Here is a 27439-nt window from a genome sequence, read left to right as displayed (position 1 = left end):
GTCGTCTTTGTCCGAACAATTGTAATATCGCCTAACAGGCGTCATGTCCTACATGTTTAATGTTGCTGTTGACCAGGGTCCCCTTGTAAAGCGCTTTGAGCACATTTAGTGGATATTGCGCTATATAAAGCTCAAAAATAAATAAGAACGATACTTTATCCATTCATCCTTTCTCGTCTCCCTCCAGTGACATCCACGAAAAAGGAACGCCACAATATTAAACTGATATAAAACAGGACCGCTGGAAAGCGGTTCTCTGTTCAACTGGACGAAACATACAAGAACCGTCTCTCCGGTTTCCCGTGCTACGTTTATTATATATTATAGCACCAGGTTCGAACCCTGATTGGCCAAAAGAGGTGTTCAAAATGCCTAGCAACCCGGCGAAGGTACGGTCCACTCCGGACTCAATCGGGTTATGTCCTAGCAACCATTGCCAGGGCATAACAATACCGTATCGAAGTGGTGGGACACATATTAAGAGTGATCGGAAACACAATATGTACATATAGATAAAACGAAGTTGACGTCACTCAGGTCTTTTCTTTTTTTTTTTTTTTACCATCCATATGTATATAAGTAATTCTCACTAAACTGTATTAACCAGACTATAAAAGTTTAAGATTGCATATAGTTTTGTGTGTTGGTCCCTGTTACGTCCAGATTGCATGTTGTGAGCTTCTTAGTCGCCAAGCAAAAGAGCGCTCACATTAATTATCTTCATTTTGTACGTAGCGCCACCACCTGTGACATGGAAGATACTGCAATCAAATAAATGAATTATAATAGCGTGCATGCATGCATCTTATAGCGAATGTTCTGTCTTACACACCATCATCGTGTAGCAATGATATTTATTTTACTTGTGCAATTACACACCAGTGAGCCTCTTTTGTTCATTTAGGGGTGAGCCCTTATAATATAATAATAATAATAATAATAATAATAATAATAATAATAATAATAATAATAATAATAATAATAATAATAATAATAATTATTATTATTATTATTATTATATTATTATCATTAATTATTATTATTATTATTATTATTATTATTATTATTATTATTATTATTATTATATTATTATTTTTATTATTATTATTATTATTATTATTATTATTATTATTATTATTATTATTATTATTATTATTATTATTATTATTATTATTATTATTTTTATTACTATTAGTATAATCAACATTAATATTACGGTCATCATCATCATCATCATCATCATCATCATCATCATCATCATCATCATCATCATCACCATCGCATCATCATCATCATCATCATCATCATCATCGTCGTCGTCGTCGTCGTCATTGTTATCATCATCATCATCATCATCATCATCATCATCATCATCATCATCATCATCATCATCATCATAATCATCATCATCATCGTCGTCATCACCATCATCGTCGTCATCGTCGTCATTGTCACCATCGTCGTCATCGTGATAAAATTATTATTATCACTATTATTATATTATTATAATTATTATTATCATTATTACCATTATCATTACTAGTGGAGAACCCGCAATAATTGCAGAGAAATAATTGCTATTAAAAATCGGCAGTCAACTATTACGCTTCTACTGTACAAATAAATATTAAAAAAATATTTGAAATAGAAGTATTAAAAAAATGATACTAACGCTTTAAAAAAAAAAAAAAGAAACAACCCCCCCCCACACCCTCCCAACAAACAAAATGCAAAGCAGCACCAACAACAACAAACATCTAAAATCACTTCGTTATCAACGACACTTTAACAATCATAATTGTACTAGATACTAAACATTAACAATCATCCAATTATTTCCATTCCGTTATCATTTTTCATGACAAGGAACAACAGAATACGAAATACCGTGCAATGTTTTCCAACGGGATCATCCTCGTGACCTTTTGCCTTTGTCCTTTGGCATTGACCTCTGTGAGCTCATATGTGTACCACGACTATTGTGTCATCGGGGCAGGCCCCGGGGGTCTTCAGATCGGATACTTTCTGCATCGGGCTGGAAGAGATTACGTCATCTTTGAAAAGGCAAACCAGTCGGGTAAGTCATCTGTTTCCTGGAAATCACAGGGAGACCTTCCATAAGCTACTTCATCCCAAGTATTCTTGTTCTAGTAGGGGGTTTGGGAGGGGGAAACTTTTTTTTAAAAAAGCCTCTCCCCTCCCAAACCCCCTACTAGAAGTTATAGTGTAGGGGGTTTGGGAGGGGGGGGGGAGACTTTAAAAAAAAGAAGTTTCCCCCCTCCCAAACCCCCTACTAGAACAAGAACACTTGGGATGTAGTAGCTTATGGAAGGTCTCCCAAATCACAGAATGCAGACCTGCCGAGTTCTACGAAAAATTCGTAGAAATACGAATATTTGGCTCCAGTTACAGAGCTGCATAGGTCTCTTTGACTCAATAAATTTTGTTGAGAAGGGAAGTCTAGCTTCTAAGAACCTATCCTATATTCAGGACTTTGGAGAATTTTTGGACCATTCTGAGACCAAATTGTTTGTTTCTAAAGTGACCTTATTCTTTTTCCCTTGAAAACTACGAATTGTTAACATTTCAAATAGGCAGCTCTGACATAATGTCATGTTTACATTATTAATCCGAAACATCGACCGTAGTGGTTTGGCATTTTGCATACACTACCCCATCCAACTCAAGTTTGAATGAGCACCAGAGGACAAAAAAAAAAAAAAAAAAAGAAGAAAAAAATTACACTCTTCCGCCACGACGTCATAAGATATCGTCGCCTAAGCATTCCGAGAAGAAATATGTATAATTCATCAAACAAGATGTCTGATGTCAACAGGAATCACCAATTTTGTCCAAGTCGGGTAAGTCATCTGCTAGAAATTACATAATGTCATGTTTACACTGATAAAGATCTGAACAAGTGTGCATGAAAGGTGCGAGACAAAGCAAGAAAGAAACATATAAGAAAGAAAAACATCCCAAAAAATTGAGTCTACCTCGACTGGGGATCGAACCTCAGACCTTCTGATTACCCGTCAGACGTGCTATCATTACACATCAGAGGCTTCCGATAGGTGGGACAATTTTAATAGCTATATTATTCACAAGGGTACGCATATTCGTATTACGTTGTGCGTGAACCTTCGCTCGCATCAAACATACACTGAGCACGAGAGGACGGGGAATAAGACATTTGTGACCCTTTGCCTCAAAACGGTATTAAGTCGGGTTGGTAAAGAACTTGAAAATTGAATTTATAGCCAGAAATATCAGACTTGTGTTGAGTTTATTGATGAGAAAAAATACCATATTTTAGGGTGCTAATGCCACAATTTATATTTTTGACCAGTTTTAACATTAAATTCGCCTTTTAAGCATCTGGTTCGTTCCGACATAATACCGTTTTGAGACGATGGGTCACATTTGAGTTGCTCCATTTTATTTTTTGAAAAATATTAAATAGATTAAAGAATTAAGGAGCAGGTACCGGTGTAAGATACAAATCTGAACAAGTGTGTTTGAAAGGTGCCAGACAAAGCAAGAAATAAAAATACAAGAAAAAAAAAACATCCCCAAGAAATCAGTCGCCCTCCACTGGAGATCGGCCTTGTACTTGTAATAGGGAATGAGATTAGCAGAAGAGTAGCGTCCCTTGATTGGACGTCACGGCGGAAAAGTTGTTAGAGAGAGAACGTCATGCTGGTTGTGCGCATGCGTCTCTCGTCCTCGCTTCCGGTGAAAGCGGCTTGAGACACTTCACCGAAAGCAAGGACGAGCAGCAGCAGCTTCTTATGGTTCACACTATTATGTTATGACGATCGACCCAATCAGCAAAGTCCGGTCCGCATTCGTGCACCGTCGCGAACCCGCCCGGTAGCATCGTCACAACACACCTTTCGACTAGATGCTCTGCCGTTTCGGGTTCTTGCCCACAGCGTGGACATAAAGGACAGGAAGTTAGACCCCACTGATGTAACGCACCGGCCGTTAGGCAGCTCCTCGACCGAAGCCGATTCGCAGCTACCCAGTGTCTCCTCTTACTGGTATCAAAGCCTGGCAACTTCTCACCAAGCTTAGAGGAGTGTAGGTCCCCGCCCCCACGAGGGATTGAATTCGTCCAAACCGACTTCCATCTCGTATGTGCAGCTCTGTCCGTAGTCAGGGATTCTGCGTACAAGGGTTGCCGGGACTTATTTCGGCTCGAAACGGGGGCACCGTTCATTATGCGCATGAGAGGGGTATCCCCATTCCCTCTCTCTTGATCTTACTCAGCCAGTTTCCCGTAATGGTCTCCCTCCGGACATCGGGGGGCTGGATCGCTGCCATTACCGGGCCCCATTCTCTAGGGGTTGTTGCTAGCGTTCCCGACACCATGTTCATCGACTTGCGAAGTTTTACATCCACCTTCTCAACGTTTCTGCTTCTACCCCACACTGGAGCGCAATACTCCGCGGTGGAATAGCATAGTGCCAGGGCGGATGTTCTCAGGAGCGCTTGGCTAGCGCCCCAAGTCGATCCCGCCAGCTTCCTCAGAAGACTGTTCCGCTTCTCTATCTTCCGGGCAACCCCTTCGAGATGAACCCGATAGGTAAGACTGCGATCCAGCGTCACCCCTATGTATTTTGGACGCGGCTCATATGGGAGTGGCTGGTCCCCGACTAGGACATTCAGTTTACGGGTGTGCCAGCCACTGCATAAGTGAAATGCAGTGGCCACGGTTTTTGAAGTGTTCATCTTCAGGTACCACTTGTCGAAGTAGGATTTGAGTCTGGTGACGTCCTCGATGAGTACGCTCTCGAGACGGGTCCACACTTTACTCTGAGTAACGAGTGCCCAGTCGTCTGCGTATCCCAGCCTCAGGGAGGAAGTGTTCGGCATGTCGCTAATGTAAACGTTAAACAACATTGGCGCAAGTACCGACCCCTGAGGGATCCCATTCTTCAATTTCCTGACTTTGCTCGTGGCGTCTCCCAGCGCGACGTGGAATTGCCTTTCCCCTAGGATCGAAGAGAACAGCTTCAAGGTCTTTTTGCACCTTATGATTTTTGCAAGTTTGAGCATTAACCCATCGCACCAGACCGTATCGTACGCCGCTGATAGGTCTATAAACACAGCACCTGTTTGCTGTTTTCTCTCGAACCCGTGCTCAATATGCTCTGTAAGGGCAATGACCTGCTCCGTGGTGCACCTCCCTTCCCTGAAGCCTGCCTGCTCGGGTGGCAGGGCAGCGTCTAGGACCGGCCCCCATCGGTTTAATAGAACACGCTCCAACAATTTGTAAAGACAGCTCAGCAGCGATATGGGTCTGTAACTGTCTGCCTCCTTCGCCGGCTTCCCTGGCTTCAGGATGGCAACTATCTTCGCATGCTTCCACACTTGTGGAAGCTTTCCGTTTGCAAGGATGTCAGACATTGCCTCTGCTAGCCAGGCCCGTGCCCTGGGGCCCAGATGCGTCACCATATCGGGATATACACCATCTATCCCTGCTGCTTTGCCGTTCTTCACTTCGCTAATTGCTGCACCCACTTCTCGGGGACTGAACGGGGCCGTCCAGTCCGACTCCTCCGCAGGTAGCGAGTCCAAAATCGTACGGTACGCCTTGCGGACACCGCGCTCAAAAGCCTGATTAGGGACCCGCTTGCTACGGTTCTTAATATTCTTGGCAATTGTGTCTGCCTCGCATTCCGGTGCAGCCTTCGCGAAATTCCGATCTGGGTCCAATTTCTTTATCAAACGCCAAGCGTGGCGGCTGGAGTGTGTAAAGTCGAGACTTTCCACGGTCTCCTGCCACCGTTGCTTCCTTTCCTCTGCCAGAGACTGGAGTAGTCTATCGGCTGTGTCCTGGGACTGGGTCTGCTGGTACTCTCGGTACCGCTCTTCCGACTCTGCTGTCCAGCAAGGGGTGTAGAATTTCCGTTTGCCCCGTGGAATAGAGCGTTGAGCGCTTTTAACCAGTAGCCTACTAAATCTGGTTATATTCTTGGACTTGGGAGGAATGGCAGGGCAGACCTGCTCGATATAGGAACTGAATTCCTCCCAGTCAGCCTTCCTGAAATTCCATCTGCAAAGTGGGAGAGACTGCACCCTCGGTATTGTCACCCCAGCTGTGACAAGAACCGGCCTGTGCTGGCTATGCGGAAAGTCCCCGAGGACTGTCCGCTTCACCTGCAACGGTTCACCGTTCGCGCCTTTCGTTACGAGGGTGAGGTCTGGAGTATACTCCTTCTTATGGCGGGTACCCCGGAAGGTACCCTTGGCTGTAGGATCGTACACTAGGTGTAGATCATTACAGTCCATCCATGAGCGGAGTTGTCTTCCTGCCTCGTTGCAGTCTCGGTAGCCCCATTCGTGATGGTGGCTATTAAAGTCTCCCAGACAGATGGAAGGATGGCTGACCACCGGTACCGGTGGTGTAGTCCAAGTCGCTCTAGGTGGTTTGTAAATATTATGCAAACACAGTCCACCTACTTCCACGGAAATTCGGTTCACCCCATTGCTGTCCGTTACGCTCTCAATGACCCTTACCTTCGATGGCTCTTTAGCGTAAACGCTAACCCCTCCTTTGAGCCTCGAAGTGTCCTCGCGTTGGACCACCGTATAGCCTGGGATCTGGAATCGGGAAGATTGCGCGCCTGAATAAAGGTGGGTCTCCTGTAAAAGGAGGATATCAACGCAATGAACGGCCAATAGCTTTGATAAAAGCTCATTTTTTGCCATACTCTGGCTCTCGACGTTCAGGGACAATATACGCGTCAGTTCGCCATCCCCGCCGTCGCATTTTCCGATTGACAGGCCGCGAATCGATTGATGCATGGGACGTTTGCTTTTTTCTCGGACGTGCCGACGACCCGGGCGACACGAACGCGGTATTATTTGGCTAGGCGGCAGACCGCTTCGCCATTGACGGGACTGATTGGGACTCGACATAAGGACAATAGTGTGGCGCCCGGGATAGGGCTGCTATTCGGGCACCGGGTTTGGATCAAATTTAGTCACACACCGGGGCGAGCAGCTCATGTGGCTCGTTGGCTCGATACCCGGGATGGTCTCGTGACGGTCGACCGGGATTTACACCTTTGCCCTCCCGTGTGCCTCAAGCCCCCTCACCAACTGCAAGGTAAAGATCCACGAGGGGGGCAAGGACGAGAGAGACGCATGCGCAAAACCAAATTGACGTTCTCTCTGTAAGGTGACGTCCAATCAAGGGACGCTACTCTTCCGCTAATCTCATTCCCTATAAGAAGGTCTGATTATTTGGGGTGGTTTACTTCTTGTATTTTCTTTCTTGCTTTGTCTGGCACCTTTCATACACGTTTGTTCAGATCTTTACCTTATACCGGTGCCTGCTCCTTGATTTCTTAATTTGACATATTTACACTATCAATTTACACTACTATTGTGCGTCTATTTGGTCTTTGTGGTATGACGCTCGCTTTCGTATCGGAAGGTCCTGGGTTCGAGCCTCGCTCGGCGCATAGTTGAGTACTTGGAAAAGGATCTTTACTCACATTTTCTCACCGTGCTCAGGTTTAAAATGAGTACCTGGCCGTTAACAGCGCTGTCTCTGTCGGAAAAAAAATTGTAATATCGCCTAACAGTCGTCATGTCTCGTTCTATATGTTACGTGTTGCTGTTGGTTAGGGATCCTTTGTAAAGCGCGCTGAGCACGTTTAGTGGATATTGCGCTATATAAAATCTCAATTAAAAAAATATCGAAACATCGACCTTAGCGGTTTGGCATTTTACATACAATACCTCATTCGACTCAGATATGGACGGATTGTGAAGGAATGCAAGTCAAGAAAATGACGCCTCCGCAAAAATCCGGTTTGATTTCATCGGTTACACTGGTCAATAAATATTCTCTATTTATTTTCCAAACTGAAAATTATTTGGAAAGTCCATTGCTTGGATTGAGGTTCCTCCTCCTCCTCCTCCTCCTCCTCCTCCTCCTCCTCCTCTTCCTCCTCCTCCTCCTCCTCCTCTCCTCCTCCTCTCCTCCTCCTCTCCCCCTCCTCCTCCTCCTCCTCCTCTTCTTTCTCCTCCTCCTCATTATTATTATTATTATATTATTATAATAATAATAATATAATAATAATAATAATAAATAATAATAATAATAATAATAATAATAATAATAATAATAATATTATTATTATTATTATTATTATTATTATTATTATTTTTATTATTATTATTATTATTATTATCATTTCTATTACTACACTACTACTACTACTACTACTACTACTACTACTACTACTACTACTACTACTACTACTACTACTACTACTACTACTACTACTACTACTACTACTACTACTACTACTACCACTGCTATTTCTACTCTTCTTCTTCTTCTTCTTCTTCTTCTTATTATTATTATTATTATTATTATTATTATTATTATTATTATTATTACTATTATTATTACTGTTAGCATTACTATTATTATTACTACTATTATTATTACTATTATTATTCCTATTATTACTATTATTATTATTACTATTATTATTATTATTATTATTATTATTATTATTATTATTATTATTATTATTACTATTATTATTATTATTATTATTATTATTATTATTATTATTATTATTACTATTATTATTACTATTATTATTACTATTATTATTACTATTATTATTACTATTATTATTATTATTATTACTATTACTATTATTATTATTATTATTATTATTATTAATATTATTATTATTATTATTATCATTATTATTATTATTTATTATTATTATTATTATTATTATTATTATTATTATTATTATTATTATTATTATTATTATTATTATTATTATTATTATTATTATTATTATTATTATTATTATTATTATTATTATTATTATTATTATTATTATTATTATTATTATTATTATTATTAATTCTGACTTTTTTGCTCATTACTATCACTGTTATCCACAGGCAATTTCTTTCAGACATATCCACGTCATCGAAAACTAATAAGTATCAACAAAAGACACACAGGTAAGACAAGACCTGGAGATAAAGATAAAGGGAGTAAATCTGGCTCATTAACGAACAACACAAAACAATCGACGTTTCGACCCTTGGCCTTTATCACGTAAACACGTTAATGAGTCAGATTTACTCCCTTTATCTTTATCTCCATTTTATTTACTCATTTAGGCACCTCTATTTATAAGGCAAGAACTCTACCCCCACCCCCATCCCACATCTTTCCCCCACTGTCTCCATCACGAACACGTCATGCCCAAGTAATATCGGTGCTTTGCGTTTATTTTTAAAAATACTCACAAAATCCACCAGCCAGATATAACAGTGATGACCTACGGCGCGGAAGGATGGACCCTCAAGAACAAAGACATGACACGTATCAACTTTGCTGAAATGTGGTTTGACAGAAGGATGATGAGGAGAAGCTGAAACAAATAAAAGCTTACCGGAAGAGCTGGAAGTCATGCCACAGCTATTAAATATAATCAAAAGGAGAAAACTCAGTTTTTTCGGTCATATGTGACCCATCGTCTAAAACGGTGTTATGTCGGAACGAACCAGATGCTTAAAAGCCGAATTTAATGTTAAAACTGGTCAAAAATATAAATTGTGGCATTAGCACCCTAAAATATGGTATTCATTCTCCTCAAAATCGTATAAACTCAACACAAGTCTGATATTTCTGGCTATAAATTCAATTTTCAACATCTTTACCAACCCGACTTAATACCGTTTTGAGGCGAAGGGTCACATATATGCCGAAACCCATGCACGCTGATGGAGGGCAAACGAAGAAGGGGAAGACCTAGGCCTACTTATATAAAAACATCGTAAAATGGACAGTGATGAATGGAAAGGAACTATAGGGAATGAGATTAGCGGAAGAGTAGCGTCCCTTGATTGGACGTCACCTTACAGAGAGAACGTCAAAAATGGTTTTGCGCATGCGTCTCTCTCGTCCTCGCTTTCGGTGAAGTCTCTCATGCCGCACAACAAATATTATGACGTTCTCTCTCTAATAACTTTTCCGCTCGTGACTTCCAATCAAGGGACGCTACTCTTCCGCTAATCTCATTCCCTCTATGATACCGTCAACAGACGAAGAGAATGGGCGGACTTTTGTCATCACAGAGTGCGGGCAGCCAACGTCAATGAGGATGACGCTGGATAGTGAGTGAGTGAAAAAAAACCCAACAAAATACCCAACACCGAACGTTTCGTGCACAAAACCCTTCTTCATTCAACAACAAAAAAATCAATAAAGACATAAATACATTACTAAATTCAAGATTGAGGACAGAGAAATTTTGTATAAGACCTACTGAAGAAGGGTTTTGAGCCCGAAACGTCCCGTGTTTGGTAATTTGTTCTTTTTCGAAGCTGTTTTATTCATTTTTTTGTTGTTTATTAAAAAAAAACAAACAAACAAAAAAAAACCCAAACAAACAAAAAACAAAAACAACTTAAAATGGGACGAAAGATAAATGGCTTCCAACGAACGCTGACGTTTGGTCATTGATGGTTTTATAGGGTGGTATATAATGTTTTACAAATAAGCAAACTTTAATGAACAAATTCAAATTTGATGGATCGACTCACTACTCAAGCCATTAGAAAATTAATGATTCATGAGAAAAAATCGAGGGAACAGTCTGAAAGTAAATTGATCGGCAAATCACATCACCATTTAATAATAATAATGCTGAAAACTTATATAGCGCTATAACTCCGAGACACCAGACTCTAAGCGCTTAAATTACAAATTACTTTGGCTGAAACATAATCATTCACACACACAAGCACACACACACACACAAACACAAACGCTGAAACATAATCATTCACACACACACAAGCACACACACACACACACACACACACACACACACACACACAAACAAACAACACACAACACAAACCAAACCTATCTTGCTTCTCAAACCATCTACTAAAATCGAAACAGATAGGTTTTAAGCGAACGTTTATAATGTTGATAATAATACTCTTCAACAGTCGTAGCGTCACTTCCTTCCTAATGACGCATGGTAACTTAGTAACACTGGCTCTAAACTATCGGAACAATGGCGGACGCCCGTATGAAATATTTCCCCGGCGAGCATAAACGCGTATCCAGAGGGAAAAAAACCCCATAAATTTGATCATGTTTTGACTTTTACACATTCTGATCACAAGGCATATGAACATTTCTAGCCAGCATGAAGAATAAAAAGTAATGATTTTCTTTGTTTAGAAGCAAGATGGCCGCCGTTGCCGGGCGACGTGACATCAGACTATTGAATCCAATTACGTCCATTTTTTTTGATGTCATTTCCGAGGTAGACGGCGAGGTATGATTATTTAAAACAATCGTAGAATAAAAAGATGCAACATTTTCCTTGAAATTTACATACCTCCATAAATGGCAATAAATTGGGTCGTTTTTGATAAAATTTCAAAACTTGCATAATTTACAATCTCATAGGAGTTAAGAAACTTTTCCGTTTTTTATATATAGAAGTATGCGCTTGGCTTAGAAGCTCACAACTTTACCATCTGGAAGTATAACAGACCAACACACAAAACAATGTGTCACATTGAACGTTCAGTCTGGATAATACAGTTTTGTGAGAACTACTCATAAACATGGATGGTAAAAAAACCCAGAATGACGTCATCTTCGTTTTCTCTCTCTCCCTCTCTCTCTATCTCTCTCTCTCTCTCTCTCTCTATATATATATATATATATATAGAGAGAGAGAGAGAGAGAATGTATATATATATGTATATATATATATATATATATATATATATATATATATATATATGTATATATATATTTTTTTTTCTGTTTAATTTAATTTTTTTAAATTTTAAATTTTTTATTTTTGATTTTTCTTTTCTCTCTTCCCAGGCCAAAAAAATGTAGAATTTAATTTACGCCATGATTGGAACTCGCTTCTCTCTGACGACGAGTCCCTGCTCATGACGAAATACTCCAAGGAAATGTTTCCCCATGCTGATGACCTAGTGAGATATTTCAATGATTACACGGTAGGTCAAATGTTAACATTCGAAATAGTTTTTCTTTACAAAGAGACAGGTTTGCAAAAAAAACCCAACTCCGGATGGAATTTTTGTATTTGTTTCTAAGGGTTTTCCGGCTCTTGCAACACATTAAGGTCATATGAGAACCAGTAAAAAGGAAGAAAATGGGATAGTTAAAAGTTCTAGAATTACAATTAAAATCACCCAAGAAAAAGTTAGACAAAGGGGAATTGGTTCAAATAGAAAACAGGTGTAGATTCCAAGAGCACACAATCAAAGTACTTAGTTTGAGATCATCTAAAAGTCTCATTCAAACACAAGCACAGGTCCCCACTAAGAGGAATACACTCAAATGTTTACAAATCATATATAATATTATGTAAATAAAACATAATACAGTGCATACTAGAGAGATGATTTACAAGGGGAAGAATATCATCTCCCAAAACTAACTAATTTGACTGTTTCCCCTCCCAGCTAGGGTATCCGGCCAGTGTCAGGACAAAACCAAGTAATTTCATCACAAGACAAAGACAGGAAGCATGTTGGAAAGAAGATAAAGGAGGATAGAAGACAGGGCAGGGAGGCACGTACTGTGTCTTCTATGCCCCTTTATCTTCTTTCCAACATGCTTTATGTCTTTGTCTTGGGATGAAATTACTTGGTTTTGTCCTGGCACTAGACGGATACCCTAGCTGGGAGGGAAACAGTCAAATATGGGAGTTCAGGAACCCCACCCAGCGTATATAATTCATCAACATTGTGTTTGGTGTCACTCTTAAGGGAAGATTTGATTTCATCTGGCCGCGGTTCAGCGCCACAAAGATAATTAAGTTGTGATGACTTTGCCCAAGAAAACATGGAGCGACGCAAATGTTTATCAAAATGTAACCTTTTTTTAAACATAATATCTCCTGACAAAATTGTCGGGCTATGTGGTCTTGTGGTATGACAATCGCTTTCGGATCGGAAGGTCCCGGGTTCGAGCCTCTCCCGGCGCATAATTGAATCCTTAGAAAAGGCTCTTTACTCACATTCTCTCACTGTACTCAGGTGTAAAATGAGTACTTGGCCCTTTACAGCGTTGTCTCTGTCCGAAAAAAAATGTAATGTCACTAACAGGTGTCATGTCCCGTCTTAAATGTTAAATGTTGGTGTTGGCCAGAGACCCCTTGTAAAGCAATTTGAGCACATTTAGTGGATACATAAAAAAAGCTCCATTTGACGAATTTTTTTTTGGGGGGGGGGGGTGGGGGGGGGAGGGAGGTGAATAGCTCCTGAAGCGGGATCTTCTGGGTCAAGTGCAATTGCCTCAACCACTCGACCACTCCCCAGATGGATGGATCTCATTGCCTCAAAGCAGTAATAGATCAGGATTGACGTGCACTTATTTTCAGGTCTGATAACCCAATTCCTTATGGGGTCATTGTTGTAATGGAAATCTCAAAAAAAAAAAAAAAATGACGCAAAATATTGTTGTCCATAACAACAATATTAAACTTGGCCCATAAGGATGTTCGGATGCCAGACCTGTATATATGTACACGTCGATCAGGATAAATTGGACACGTTAAAGTGAATTTACAACTAAAATGGTATAAATTAGGAATATTGGGCTGATTCCGAGGTAAGAAATTGTTTATATTCTCCGACGTGACGAATACTCGTATCCATTACTTTCCAGAAACGTCTGAACCTCAACGTCCAGTACAATTTGGAAATGTCCAAAATTCAACCAATCCCAAACGCCACGTCACCCGATGGTCACGTGTTCAACATGCAAGACCAAACTGGACAAGACTACACTTGCAGGTATCCAAAGAATTGGGCTATGTTTAAAAAAAATATTATTGCTAGTAAATAAAATATTTTGTAAACATTTGAGTGTATTTCTCTTAGTGAGATCTTGTACTTGTGTCTGGATGGGACTTTTAGATAATATCAAACTTAGCACTTTGGTGGATCGCTCTCCGAATCTAGATACTTATTTTCTCTATTTGAATCGTTCCCTGTTTTTATCACTTTTCATCGCATACTTTTTAGAAATCTTAAACCTAAAAATTTTTGACAATCCAATTTTCTTCTTTTTATTTACAGGCGTTAAACTGACCTAAAAGTGTCGAAAGCACTGTAAAACATTTAAAAAATACAAACAAAAACACGAGATGAAGTGAGTAGAAAAGTGCCAGAAGACAATAGAGAATAACCAACATAAGTGCCTGCTCCACTCCCTTTTCTGAAACAAAAACGCTCGTTTTTTTCAGATTTAATGGCCACTATACAGTAGATTCATTTTTTTGTTTTACCCCAGAACTCTCATCGTAGCCACGGGTTTATGGAAACCAAATATTCCGAAAATTCCGGGCATGGAATACGTCCAGGGATACGAAAATGTGTCGATCGACCCCGAAGACTACGAGGGAAAAACTGTGCTTATTTTGGGTATGTGACGATGGTTTGGGGGAGGGAAAGGGAAGGCAATATTCTTCTTCTTCTTCTTCTTCTTCTTCTTCTTCTTCTTCTTCTTCTTCTTCTGCTTTCTTCTTCAAAACTGGAACGCTCTCCCGAATCATGTGTGAACACAACTGATTTACACACACAAGCGAGATTATCAAACTTCTTCAGCCTAAAAACCATCAATGGCGGCCACATTCAACAATTTCTTCTTCTTCTTCTCCTTCTTCTTCTTCTTCTTCTTCTTCTTCTTCTTCTTCTTCTTCTTCTTCTTCTTCTTCTTCTTCTTCTTCTTCTTCTTCTTCTCCGAGAATAAGAGTGCGACAGGGGAAAGGAAAAATATAAGACCATGAGAGTCAACGTACAGTGCTCAGTTCGGGTAAGACTGTAGAGCGATTTGTGCTCACTACAAGGAGTGGGTCCCGATCTTGATAATCACCACTACCACCACCACCTTCCTCCTCGTTCTCCTCCTCCTCCTCCTCCTCCTCCTCCTCCTCCTCATCATCATCATCATGTACATTATGTACTCAAACCGACAAATAAATACTTGTCAGGAAGGGGCAACGCCGCCTTTGAGATTGCTGGACAAATTTATGGATCGACCAATCATATTCACCTTGTGGGTCGAAACAGACTCAGGCTTGCCTGGGAGACACACTATGTTGGAGACCTCAGGTTCGTTTTTGTCTTCTTCTTCTTCTTCTTCTTCTTCTTCTTCTTCTTCTTCTTCTTCTTCGTCTTCTTCTTCTTCTTCTTTTCTTCGTTTTCTTCTTCTTCTTCTTCTTCTTCTTCTTCTTCTTCATTTGTTTGAGTTGTATTTAAATGATTGTTCAGAAATTAATTGTAAATGCTAATCAGTCCTCTTTTTAAAAATTACTTTACGGAGTACTTCAGGGTTCAGTATTGAGTCCTTTACTATACGCACTTTAAACGCAAACATTGGGAGATATTATTAGAAAGTATGACATTGATTTCTATATGTACGAACTCAACTTGATAAATCTTGTTACCCATCTGATGTGAGCGAGTTGGTTTTATCAATAGAGAACTATGTGGATAACCTAAAGAACTTGATGGTTATAATAGATATAAAATTAACCAAGAAAGACAGATATTCTATACTATGGCCTAAAAATCTTTAAAAAATTATGGATCATTCATTTTTAGTTATTGAACATGAATAATATTATTTTATTCACAAGAAGTATTAAGTATTTCGAAACCATGCGGTAACACATTGACAGCTTATGTAAACATTTGTATTTTGAAAGTCGAAGAATGAGCACTTTGCTAGGACTTTTATCTACTTGTCCTGGGCGAACAGAAGAGGAAGAACTATCACTAAAAGGCTCTCAAACATATAATAATGAAAGAGCATTTTCTCATGTTGCCCCCTCATGTCATGAATTCACTTTCATTTGATATTAGAAATAAGACATTTTCGTCTGAGGTTACATTCAAAAGTGCTCTAAAACACACCTTAAGAATTCTGTTTCGACCAATCTGTGAATAGAACGGTTAAAACGTGTGCGTATATATAAATTTATATATATATATATATATATATATATATATATATATATATATATAAAACCTGTATCAGATTTTTGTAATTGTTATGTGTAGAACGTCTGATTCACTCTTTTCCCAATGTATGTTTGACCTGCGGCCCCCCTCGTGGATCTTTACCTTGCAGTGTTGAGGGGGCTTGAGCCACACGGGAGGGCAAAGGTGTAAATCCCGGTCGACCGTCACGAGACCATCCCGGGTATCGAACCAACGAGCCACATGAGCTGCTCGCCCCGGTGTGTGACTAAATTTGATCCAACCCGGTGCCCGAATAGCAGCCCTATCCCGGGCGCCACACTATTATCTTCATGTCGAGTCCCAATCAGTCCCGTCAATGGCGAAGCGGTCTGCCGCCTAGCCAAATAATACCGCGTTCGTGTCGCCAGGGTCGTCGGCACGTCCGAGAAAAAAGCAAACGTCCCCTGCATCAATTGATTTGCGGCCTGTCAATCGGAAAATGCGACAGCGGGGATGGCGAACTGACGCACATATTGTCCCTGAACGTCGAGAGCCAGAGTATGGCAAAAAATGAGCTTTTATCAAAGCTATTGGCCGCCCACTGCGTAGATTTCCTCTTGTTACAGGAGACCCACCTTTACTCAGGCGCGCAATCTTCCCGATTCCAGATCTCAGGCTATACGGTGGTTCAACTCGAGGACACTTCGAGGCTCAAAGGAGGGGTTAGCGTTTACGCTAAAGAGCCATCGAAGGTAAGGGTCATTGAGAGCGTAACGGGCAGCAATGGGGTGAACCGAATTTCCGTGGAAGTATGTGGACTGTATTTGCATAATAGTTACAAACCACCTAGAGCGACTTGGACTACACCACCGGTACCGGTGGTCAGCCATCCTTCCATCTGTCTGGGAAACTTTAATAGCCACCATCACAAATGGGGCTACCGAGACTGCAACGAGGCAGGAAGACAACTCCGCTCATGGATGGACTGTAATGATCTACACCTAGTGTACGATCCTACAGCCAAGGGTACCCTCCGGGGTACCCGCCATAAGAAGGAGTATACTCCAGACCTCACCCTCGTAACGAAAGGCGCGAACGGTGAACCGCTGCAGGTGAAGCGAACAGTCCTCGGGGACTTTCAGCATAGCCAGCACAGGCCGGTTCTTGTCATAGCTGGGGTGACAATACCGAGGGTGCAGTCTCTCCCACTTTGCAGATGAAATTTCAGGAAGGCTGACTGGGAGGAATTCAGTTCCTATATCGAGCAGGTCTGCCCTGCCATTCCTCCCAAGTCCAAGAATATAACCAGATTCAGTAGGCTACTGGTTAAGAGCGCTCAACGCTCTATTCCACGGGGCAAACGGAAATTCTACACCCCTTGCTGGACAGCAGAGTCAGAAGAGCTGTACCGAGAGTACCAGCAGACCCAGTCCCAGGACGCAGCCGATAGACTACTTCAGTCTCTGGCAGAGGGAAGGAAGCAACGGTGGCAGGAGACCATGGAAAGCCTCGACTTTAAACACTCCAGCCGCCACGCTTGGCGTTTGATGAAGAAATTGGACCCAGATCGGAATTACGCGAAGGCTGCACCGGAATGCGAGGCAGACACAATTGCCAAGGACATTAAGAACCGTAGTAAGCGGGTCCCTAATCAGGCTTTTGAGCGCGGTGTCCGCAAGGCGTACCGTTCGATTTTGGACTCGCTACCTGCGGAGGAGTCGGACTGGACGGCCCCGTTCAGTCCCCGAGAAGTGGGTGCAGCCATTAGCGAAGTGAAGAACGGCAAAGCAGCAGGGATAGATGGTGTATATCCCGATATGTGACGCATCTGGGCCCCAGGGCACGGGCCTGGCTAGCAGAGGAAATGTCCGACGTCCTTGCAAAAGGAAAGCTTCCATAAGTGTGGAAGCATGCGAAGATAGTTGCCATCCTGAAGCCAGGGAACCGGCAAAGGAGGCAGACAGTTACAGACCCATATCGCTGCTGAGCTGTCTTTACAAGTTGTTGGAGCGTGTTCTATTAAACCGATGGGGGCCGGTCCTAGACGCTGCCCTGCCACCCGAGCAGGCAGGCTTCAGGGAAGGGAGGTGCACCACGGAACAGGTCATTGCCCTTACAGAGCATATTGAGCACGGGTTCGAGAGAAAACAGCAAACAGGTGCTGTCTTTATAGACCTATCAGCGACGTACGATACGGTCTGGTGCGAAGGGTTGAAGCTCAAACTTGCAAAAATCATAAGGTGCAAAAAGACCTTGAAGTTGTTCTCTTCGATCTTAGGGGAAAGGCAATTCCACGTCGCGCTGGGAGACGTCACGAGCAAAGTAAGGAAACTGAAGAATGGGGTCCCTCAGGGGTCGGTACTTGTGCCAATGTTGTTTAACGTTTACATTAGCGATATGCCGAACACTTCCTCCCTGAGGCTGGGATAGGCAGACGACTGGGCACTCGTTACTCAGAGTAAAGTGTGGACCCGTCTCGAGGGCGTACTCAGCGAGGACGTCACCAGACTCAAATCCTACTTTGACAAGTGGTACCTGAAGATGAACACTTCATAAACCGTGGCCACTGCATTTCACTTATGTAGTGGCTGGCATACCCGCAAACTGAATGTCCTAGTCGGGGACCAGCCACTCCCATATGAGCCGCATCCAAAATATTTAGGGGTAACGTTGGATCGCAGCCTTACCTATCGGGTGCATCTCGAAGGGGTTGCCCGGAAGATAGAGAAGCGGAATAGTCTTCTGAGGAAGCTGGCGGGATCGACTTGGGGCGTTAGCCAAGCGCTCCTGAGAACGTCGCCCTGGCACTATGCTATTCCACCGCGGAGTATTGCACTCCAGTGTGGGGTAGAAGCAGAAACGTTGAGAAGGTGGATGTAAAACTTCGTAAGTCGATGCACATAGTGTCGGAAACGCTTGCAACAACCCCTAGAGAATGGGGTCCGATAATGGCAGCGATCCAGCCCCCCGATGTCCGGAGGGAAACGATTACGGGAAACTGGCTGAGTAAGATCAAAGAGAGAGGGAATGGGGATACCCCTCTCATGTGCATAATGGACGGTGCCCCCGTTTCGAGCCGAAATAAGTCCCGGCAACCCTTGTACGCAGAATCCCTGACTACGGACAGAGCTGCACATACGAGATGGAAGTCGGTTTGGACGAATTCAATCCCTCGTGGGGGCGGGGACCTACACTCCTCTAAGCTTGCTGAGAAGTTGCCAGGCTTTGATACCAGTAAGAGGAGACACTGGGTAGCTGCGAATCGGCTTCGGTCGATCGGTGGGGTCTAACTTCCTGTCCAACATGTACCCGCTGTGGGCAGAACCCGAGACGGCAGAGCATCTAGTCGAAAGGTGTGTTGTGACGACGCTACCAGGCGGGTTTGCGACGGTGCACGAATGCGGACCAGATTGGGTCGATCGTCATAACATAATAGTGTGAACCATAAGAGGCGGCTGCTGACCTGCGGCACCACGTGATTGGCTCTATATAACTATATCATATTATTGTTATTATAAGATTTATCATAAGATTTTTGTCTCTAGATGCAAAACAAACAAAAGACAAATTTGGTTCGGTATTCGTATTGTCCAGAAATGAAACAGTTTGAAATTTGAAACAAAGAATGCAAAATCTATGGATCATTTCAAGGTGTTAGTAGACAGGGAATTATATGATGGGAGAGTTATATATGACGAATAATACTTGTTTGCACTGCTGTTGACATGGCTTTCAGTCTTGTATGTATATATTATGCATTATTATATTATTATGGTTATCATGCGTGTGTATATATGTGTGTTTGTGTGAGTGTGTGTGTGTGTGTGTCCTTTGCATGTCACCACATATACATGAGTACATTTAAGTTGAAATACTATCTTTACCACGTGTATCATTATTGTAATCTTTAATCAATAGATTTATGGCATTACTATTAATATTAAGTGCATTCAAGGGATTTTATCCTATTTTGCCCTATACCATATGTTATGTTATGTTAATTTAATTTTTCTTTCCTTCCTTTCTTTCTTTTTTCTTCTTATTTTCAATATCTTCATCATATCGAGCAAGTAAAACGTCTCTGCCGATAAAAAAAGTCACATCTCCTTAAAGGCATCATGTCTTCTCCTACAAGATGTGTGTTCCTGCTTGCGTCGAACTCTCGTAAAGCTATTTGATCAGATTTAATAAATATTCAGCTACATCGAAGCTCATTTTTCTTTTATGAACACTTTATCCCATTCCTTTTTGTACTTCGTTTTGCAAAGTCGACTGCATCTAGTTTTCACTTTGCCTTTTACTGTCAACAGGGCTGTGAATAATACAGCCCTCTGTCTGCTTAGTATTCCCTTTACCTTTTACTGGCAACAGAGACGTGAATAATACAGTCCTCTGTCTGCTTAGTATTCCCTTTACCTTTTACTGGCAACAGGGCTGTGAATAATACAGTCCTCTGTCTGCTTAGTATTCCCTTTATCTTGTACTGTCAACAGAGATGTAAACAATATGACCCTATGTTAGCTTAGTATTTTACTTTGCTTTTTCCTGTCTATTACTAGAGCCGTGAATGTTGCCCTTTTGGATACATATCAGCTGAAATCTCTGGACGGTGTGTTGGAAATACCGCTGTCTTCGGTCCGATTTGAGAAGATAAAGGACAAGATTTACATTCTAGAAGTCTCCAAATTTGACAACCAGCCATTCAGGAAATCTTACGATGTGGTGATCAGGGCTCTAGGATTTACCTTTGACTCTTCTATTTTCAAGTAAGATATACATGATTACCTATTCATTATCATCATTATCACCACGAGATGGCCGAGGATGTACCAGATTGCTACAAACAAGCAATCGTCACTCTTCTTTTTTTTTAAAGCATAATTTAACCCCTGATAATCTGAAACGTGAATGCCCTGTATTTTCCTTTTCTTTCTAACATCCCGGAAAAGGTAGTACTAAAACAGCTAAACAACCACCTGATTACAACTAATCGGATTGAATCTTTTTAATCAGCTGACCGTGAGCATTATCGCGCTGAAACCGCTCTTTTGAAGATCGCGAATATTCTGCCGATGGCAAGAGATAATGGTGAGATATCTATCCTTATGTTATTAGATATATCGGCGGGATTCGACACAACAGATCATGCAGTCCTATGACTCACCAATAGGTCCCAGGCAGTGAGTGTGATGTGATGTGGCTTTGTTCGTGCGCTTCGTTTTGTTATTATTTTCAACGCTATGTCTGCTCTATCTGTTTTTGTAACTGTTTGCTTTTCTGCTTGTGTTGCAGATCATCATGCTTCTCGTCGTACATATTTTGAATGTTGAATAAAGCCTAGACTTAGGTTTAAACTAAAGACAAACTCTTCTACACTCACTTCAGAGTGCAAATGGGAATGTTTTTGACGCTGTCATTATAGAATGTGGCGTGCCACAAGGGTTTGTTTAAGGCCGTATCCATTATATAGGTACTTATCTACTTTACCATCAAGCAATGTTAGCTACCAGAATCTATTGACGATGAAGCGATATACAGCTGTCTCTCCTCGTGATCTCCCCTCTCTTTTCTTGTTGTGACTCCATCAAAAGTTGGATTATTGAAAATAAGCTATTGTTGAATAAAGATAAAACAGAAGTTGTTTTCATTGGAACTCAGCAAAAATTAAAATATATCCACTTGCCAACTCCTAACTGAATGTGATATTCTTATTTCTGAAAAGGCTAAAAAATAGGTGCCATTCTGGATAGTTCTTTGTGTATGGATCAGCACATAAGCAATAATATTAAAATCATGTATCATGAACTCCGTATAATATCACAGATGACGTCATTAAAAATATATATATGTATATACATATGCAATTGTTGTAAGACCAGAAATGTTATATGGACTAGAGACAACAAAGAAACACGATAAAGAAGTTGAGGTGGCAGAAATGATGATGTTGAGATGGTCACTTGGCTGGACAAGAAAAGATAAAGTGAGAAATGACCGGATTCGAAGGTTGACTGAAGTGAAGAATGTATCAATAAAGATGAGAGAAGATAGATTGAAATGGTTCGGGCATGTAAAGAGACAAGAGAGGGAGTACGTGGGAAGAAAAGTATTGGACTAACGATTAGCGGGAAAGAGAAAAAAAGGGACGCCCAAAGACTAGATGGTTTGATAAGGTAAAGGACGAGATGGAAGAACTGGGCCTGGAGGAAGATGATGCTCTGAACCGAGATGCATGGAGATGTGGCATTCATTATGGCAACCCTGCAAAATGCGGGATAAGCTAAAAGAAGAAGCAGAAGAGGTCTCGTAGCGTTATTGTATTCGGTTTAAACAATGTCGAGTTGGGCTTTTAAGCGTCTTTGAGGTTTTGACGAAAGGCGCTATAGAAATATAAATATGCTTATTATTATCAACACTGAAAAGGATGAAGTGAAAAGATATCGCGATTCATGCACGTAACGATTTTTTCACCTTTTTCTCTGCTTGTATCTCAAAATTAACTCTCGCCGCGACATCCGACGAGTTTTGCCAGATCACCCCACAATTAATTATCATAATCATCATCATTATTATCTATCATCATCATCTTCGTCATCATCACCATGGCCATCTTCGTTTTCATAATCTTGAACATAGATGTTCTTAACATCATCATCAAGATTTTTCTTTTTATTTATTCTATTTTTCAAACACATGATATGATTCATGTCTAATTTTTTAAAAATGATTCTATATAGTTTATTGGCAATTGGATATTTTTGTATTTTTTTATATCAATTATTTGAAACTCTCAAATGTACAAATTGGACATGCCGAATGATTGTAAGCAGAGTTAATTATACTACGAATATTAAATATGACACTTATTTATGTATCAGATATTCAAATCTCAATATTATCAATTAACTGACACTGAACACTGTTTATACAATTGATTAATTAAAGTGTGTCTATGCATAAAAGTTACACAGAGCATTTAAATGTTTTTAGATATGTTGTTTTACTGTTAACTTGAAATTCTATTTCTCAATGCTTATATTCCACATTGGAAAACTGTGTTAAAATATTATTTGAACCTTTGAATCTAACACTATTTAACTTTGTACATTTGAAGGCTGGTTTTCCAAAACTCTTTAACTCTTTCCTTACCACCCATTTTCAGGATTCTCTCCAAAACTTCACACCCAATTAACTTGAAAATAGATTTTTATCACAATAGCAGTATGTTCTTGCAATACATAATTTCATTAGCAAAACATGGTCTACAACACACTGTTCATTTTCTTTAAATTTTATGATGTACAAGAGAAATTTGAATAAGAAAAATGTTGGTTGTATCGTAACGAATGTGACGAATTTCCTGTGGTTGGTAAGGAGAGGGTTAAGTCGATTTTTCTACTTTTTGGGATTTTCCATCCATGAGATAAATTGAGATGTAAACTTTATTTTAAGCATCAATAGGCATATGGATTTCTCTAGATTTGTGTGAATTTGAAGTTTGAATATGATAAAATAATAGACCGAATGAGAAATTATAAGGGAAATAATCCTCAATATTTCAAAATGGGGGGAAATACGGAGTTAATGGAGCTTTGGAAAAACCACTCTTCACTTGCTTTCCACCCAAGCAGCACACATCTGACCCGAGTTAAAGGTTTTCGGGCCAGCAAGTATCCGGCGATCTACCACAATTACGAGTCGGTGGACAAGGCTGGCCTTTTTTACGCAGGGAGTACCACCCATTCGCTGGATTACCGGAAGTCTGCAGGAGGATTCATTCACGGTTTCCGTTACACCGGTAAAAGTAAAAGCATCAACGCGTTTCACCTTTCGGGGAAAAAATACAAACAACCGAACTTAAGTAATAAGTCGAATAAAGCACAAACCAGGCTGTTTGGATATCGAACTTCAATGTCTTAAGCAACATGTTGATCGTCATCATTTTCTTTTTTTTTTTTTAATTGAGAATAATACCATAACCATGATAATTATCAAGTCTCGAAAGAATGAGGTTGGCGCCACTCAGGCTTTGTTATTGATTTTTTGCCACCCGTGATTGTGAGTAATTATCACTAAACTGTATCAATCATACCATAAACGTTTTACTTCCGGATAGCAATATTGTGAAATTCTTAGCCAAGCGCACACTATCTATAACGACGTGTACTTACTTGTAGGCCTGATAATCTAATTCAATATGGGCTCAAAATGTTGTATTGGAATACTCAAAAATGACGCAAAATATTGTCCATTACAACAATGTTAAACTCGGCCCATGAGTTGGTTCCGTTGTCAGACCTGCATTTTTGTATACGTCGCCCCCCCCCCCCCACAATTTTAAAGACCTTTTCTATATACTAATCTAAGTCACAAATTATGGAGCAGTCACTGGTATAAGGTTAAGATCTGAAAAAGTGTGTATGAAACAGTGACAAATAAAACTATAAAAATACGAGAGAAAAATCCCCCAAACACTCGTGGTCTGAGGTTCGTACCCCAGTCAAGGCAAGCTAATGTTTTGAGATAATTATTTTTCTTGCTAATCTAAGCATATCGTAGGAAATCAACAAAAGACCAAAATGGTGCATACACACGTTTTTTTTTATTGTTTCAGAATTTTCTGTATCTTAGGGGCAGCGTGGATCAGCTTTTATGTCTTTGCTTCGTACCCAAAAGGTACCGAGTTCGACTACCCGCATCGTTGTGTGGCCTTGAGCAAAGTCACCCCGCCCTAGCTTACTTTGCGGCACTGCACTGCGGCTGACGCCTGGATTATTCCACAGTATTCCACTTGGAATAGACCCGAAAGACAAATTTCCCCTTAGAGGGTGAATAAAGGAAAATAAGTTTTAAAATAAATCATAATAAAGAGCTTAGCCCCAAACAGTATAACTCTATAGATTTAAAAACGGAGAAACCAAGAACAACCACGTTTGGTTTGTTGATTGGGATGACAAAACGCTGGAAGCGGTAGCTAGGTTTGATTTTTAAAAATTGTTTAACTTCTTCACAAATTGAATAAAAAAAACACCAAATTATAAAAGAAAAATGACGAAAAATTGATAGTCGCCATCAAAACGTCGACTTCTTCCACTTCCGGCCAGTTTGAAATCCTTTCAACCAGCTGTACCATCCCCATCCGAGGTCGACTAACTTTTTGGGATGCTTTTTTTTTCTTCTATTTTCTTTCTTTCTTTGTCTGGCACCTTTCATACACACTTGTTCAGATCTTTATCTTGTACCATCGTTGAACGCACAGATAACAAGAATTCGGCAATCGTAAAAGAAGTAAGAAAGGAGGCCAGACACATTATATTTACGAATTCTAGATTCCAACATTGTTACAGTCGACAGCTTCTGGCAGTTAAGTATCGCTTTTGACTAGTGCATAAAAAAGCATTAAATTTCTGGTCATCCTCACTTTAAAGTTTCCCCTATGCGGTTATGTTGTATAGTGGTATGACACTCGCTTTCGGATCGGAAGGAGGAGGGTTCGAGCCTCGCTCGGCGCATAGTTGAGTCCTTGGAAAAGGCTCTTTACTCACATTCTCTCACCTTACTTTGGAATGAAATGAATGTCTGGGCGTTAACAACGTTGTCTGTGCCGCAACAAATGAATTATCGCCTAACAGGCGCCATATCACATCCTACACAATATACTGTAATGTAATGCTGTTGGTCAGGGAACCTTTGTAAAACTATTAGACACTTAGTGGATATTGCGCTATATAAAAAATATATACACTTTTAGCTCTTTATAGAAAGTTTATATATAAAAAAAATTCATCCTTGCCATACTCTTGTTAAAATGCATCAAATATAAACTCACCGTGTTCCTCTGTTTACAGCACGTGCCTTACACCGCCTTCTGGAGTGGCGTTACGAGAACATCCCCTGGCCTTCCAGACATTTGCCGGCAACTGCTTTATTCAACACAATAATCAAGCGGATCAACGAAGCCTCTGGACCCTATCAGATGACCTCTGTGAGTGAAAAGAAAAAGGAACGGGGTTTGTGGTGTTGTAAGCAGATTAATGTGTCACGTATCTTCCAAAAACGCTTCTTTGCCAGGGCGAATCAGAATCCAAAAATGGACACTCAACCTTTTAGAGTGACGAGAAACTTTAGATTTTAGTTATTTGTTCAGTTCAGAAAGTATTTATAAAGGGCCTATCTATTGTCGTAATTTAAACACATTTTTATACGCAACTCAATAGCAGCTCTCTCTCTCTCTCTCTCTCTCTCTCTCTCTCTCTCTCTCTCTCTCTCTCTCGCTCTCTCTCTCTCTCTCTCTAACTCTCTATCTCTCTAAATTCCTTTATTCATCCCGAAGAGGAATGTTTTCTTTAGGATCTATTCCAAGGGAAGACTGGAATAACCCAGGAGTCAGCTGAAGTGCAGCGCCGCAAAGTGAGCTAAAGCTAGGTAGGTAGGTAGGTAGGTAGGTAGGTAGGTGACTTGCTCAAGGCCACACACAGCGCGACGGGTAGTCGAACTACGCTATGCGGCTATGTGGTCTTGTGGTATGACACTCGCTTTCGGTCGGAAGGTCCTGGGTTCGAGCCTCTCTCGTCGCATAGTTGAGTCCTTGGATAAGACTTTTTACTCACATTCTCTAACCTTACTCAGGTCTAAAATGAGTACTTGGCCGTCATCAGCGTTTTCTCTGTCCGAAAGAATTGTAATATGTGACCCTTCGCCTCAAAACGGTATTAAGTCGGGCTGGTTAAGATGCTGAAAATTGAATTTATAGCCAGAAATATCAGACTTGTGTTGAATTTATATGTTTTATTGAGGAGAATGGATACCATATTTTAGGGTGCTAATGCCAACAATTTAAATTTTTGACCAGTTTAACATGTAGTTCAGTTTTAAGCATCTGGTTCGTTCCGACATAAAACCGTTTTGGACGATGGGTCACATATCGCTTAACAGGCGTCATGTCCCGTCCTAAATGTTAAGTGTTGTTGTTGGCTAGGACCCCCTTATATAGCGCTTTGAGCACGTTTAGTGGATATTGCTCTATATAAAAGCTTAATTATTTTTTTATAGCACGTATCGTCCAAAACGCTACTTTTCCAGGATGAATCAGAACCCAAAAATGAACACTCATCTTTTTATAATGACGACCCGTGTAAAGTTCTTTGAGTACGTTCAGTGGATATTGCGCTATATGGGGCAGCGTGGCTCAGCGGTACGGTCTTTGCTTCGTACCCAAAAGGTAACGAGTTCGATCACCCGCCGCTGCGTTGTGTGGCCTTGAGCAAGTCACCTAGCCCTAGTTCAATTTGCGGCGCTGCACTGCGGCTGACGCCTGGGTTATTCCAGTCTTCCCTTGGATTAGATCCTAAAGACAAATTTCCCCTTGGGGATGAATAAAGAGAATTTTATTTTTATTTATTTATTT

At 40.7% G+C, this 27439-nt stretch overlaps 2 protein-coding genes across 6 annotated transcripts in view; both read left to right on the top strand.

Moving 5' to 3' along the window:
* Positions 1-27439, top strand: part of LOC144972400 (FAD-dependent oxidoreductase domain-containing protein 2-like) — a 131035-nt gene that overhangs the window by 96336 nt on the left and 7260 nt on the right. For 4 of the 5 annotated variants that reach the window (XM_078913543.1, XM_078913546.1, XM_078913545.1 and 1 more), the window contains exons 5-10: positions 13733-13860; positions 14360-14490; positions 15060-15180; positions 20592-20798; positions 23664-23830; positions 25881-26017. In XM_078913543.1, the coding sequence (XP_078769669.1) occupies positions 13733-13860; positions 14360-14490; positions 15060-15180; positions 20592-20798; positions 23664-23830; positions 25881-26017 (891 nt within the window). Of the gene's footprint in view, positions 1-11917; positions 12055-13732; positions 13861-14359; positions 14491-15059; positions 15181-20591; positions 20799-23663; positions 23831-25880; positions 26018-27439 lie in introns of those variants that run through there. The other variant, XM_078913548.1, reaches the window with a different exon arrangement.
* LOC144973785 (uncharacterized) lies at positions 1873-10158 on the top strand. Its single transcript, XM_078916680.1, has 4 exons — positions 1873-2077; positions 8950-9012; positions 9175-9263; positions 10102-10158. The coding sequence occupies exons 1-4, from the start codon at positions 1894-1896 to the stop codon at positions 10156-10158; spliced, it is 393 nt and encodes a 130-aa protein (XP_078772806.1). The 5' UTR covers positions 1873-1893.

The sequence above is a fragment of the Berghia stephanieae genome, chromosome 5 (assembly GCF_034508935.2).
Source record: "Berghia stephanieae isolate SIO BIC M18660-M18661 chromosome 5, UCSD_Bste_1.3, whole genome shotgun sequence".
Classification (NCBI taxonomy): domain Eukaryota; kingdom Metazoa; phylum Mollusca; class Gastropoda; order Nudibranchia; family Aeolidiidae; genus Berghia; species Berghia stephanieae.
This window is presented reverse-complemented; position numbering and strand designations above follow the sequence as displayed.

Bases quoted from the DNA above. Each gene is read 5' to 3' on its own strand.
- LOC144973785 (XM_078916680.1), top strand. From the start codon at position 1,894: ATGTTTTCCAACGGGATCATCCTCGTGACCTTTTGCCTTTGTCCTTTG. The intron at 2,078-8,949 runs GTAAGTCATCTG...TGTTATCCACAG, and splicing joins TGAAAAGGCAAACCAGTCGG to GCAATTTCTTTCAGACATAT. The intron at 9,013-9,174 runs GTAAGACAAGAC...TTACTCATTTAG, and splicing joins TATCAACAAAAGACACACAG to GCACCTCTATTTATAAGGCA.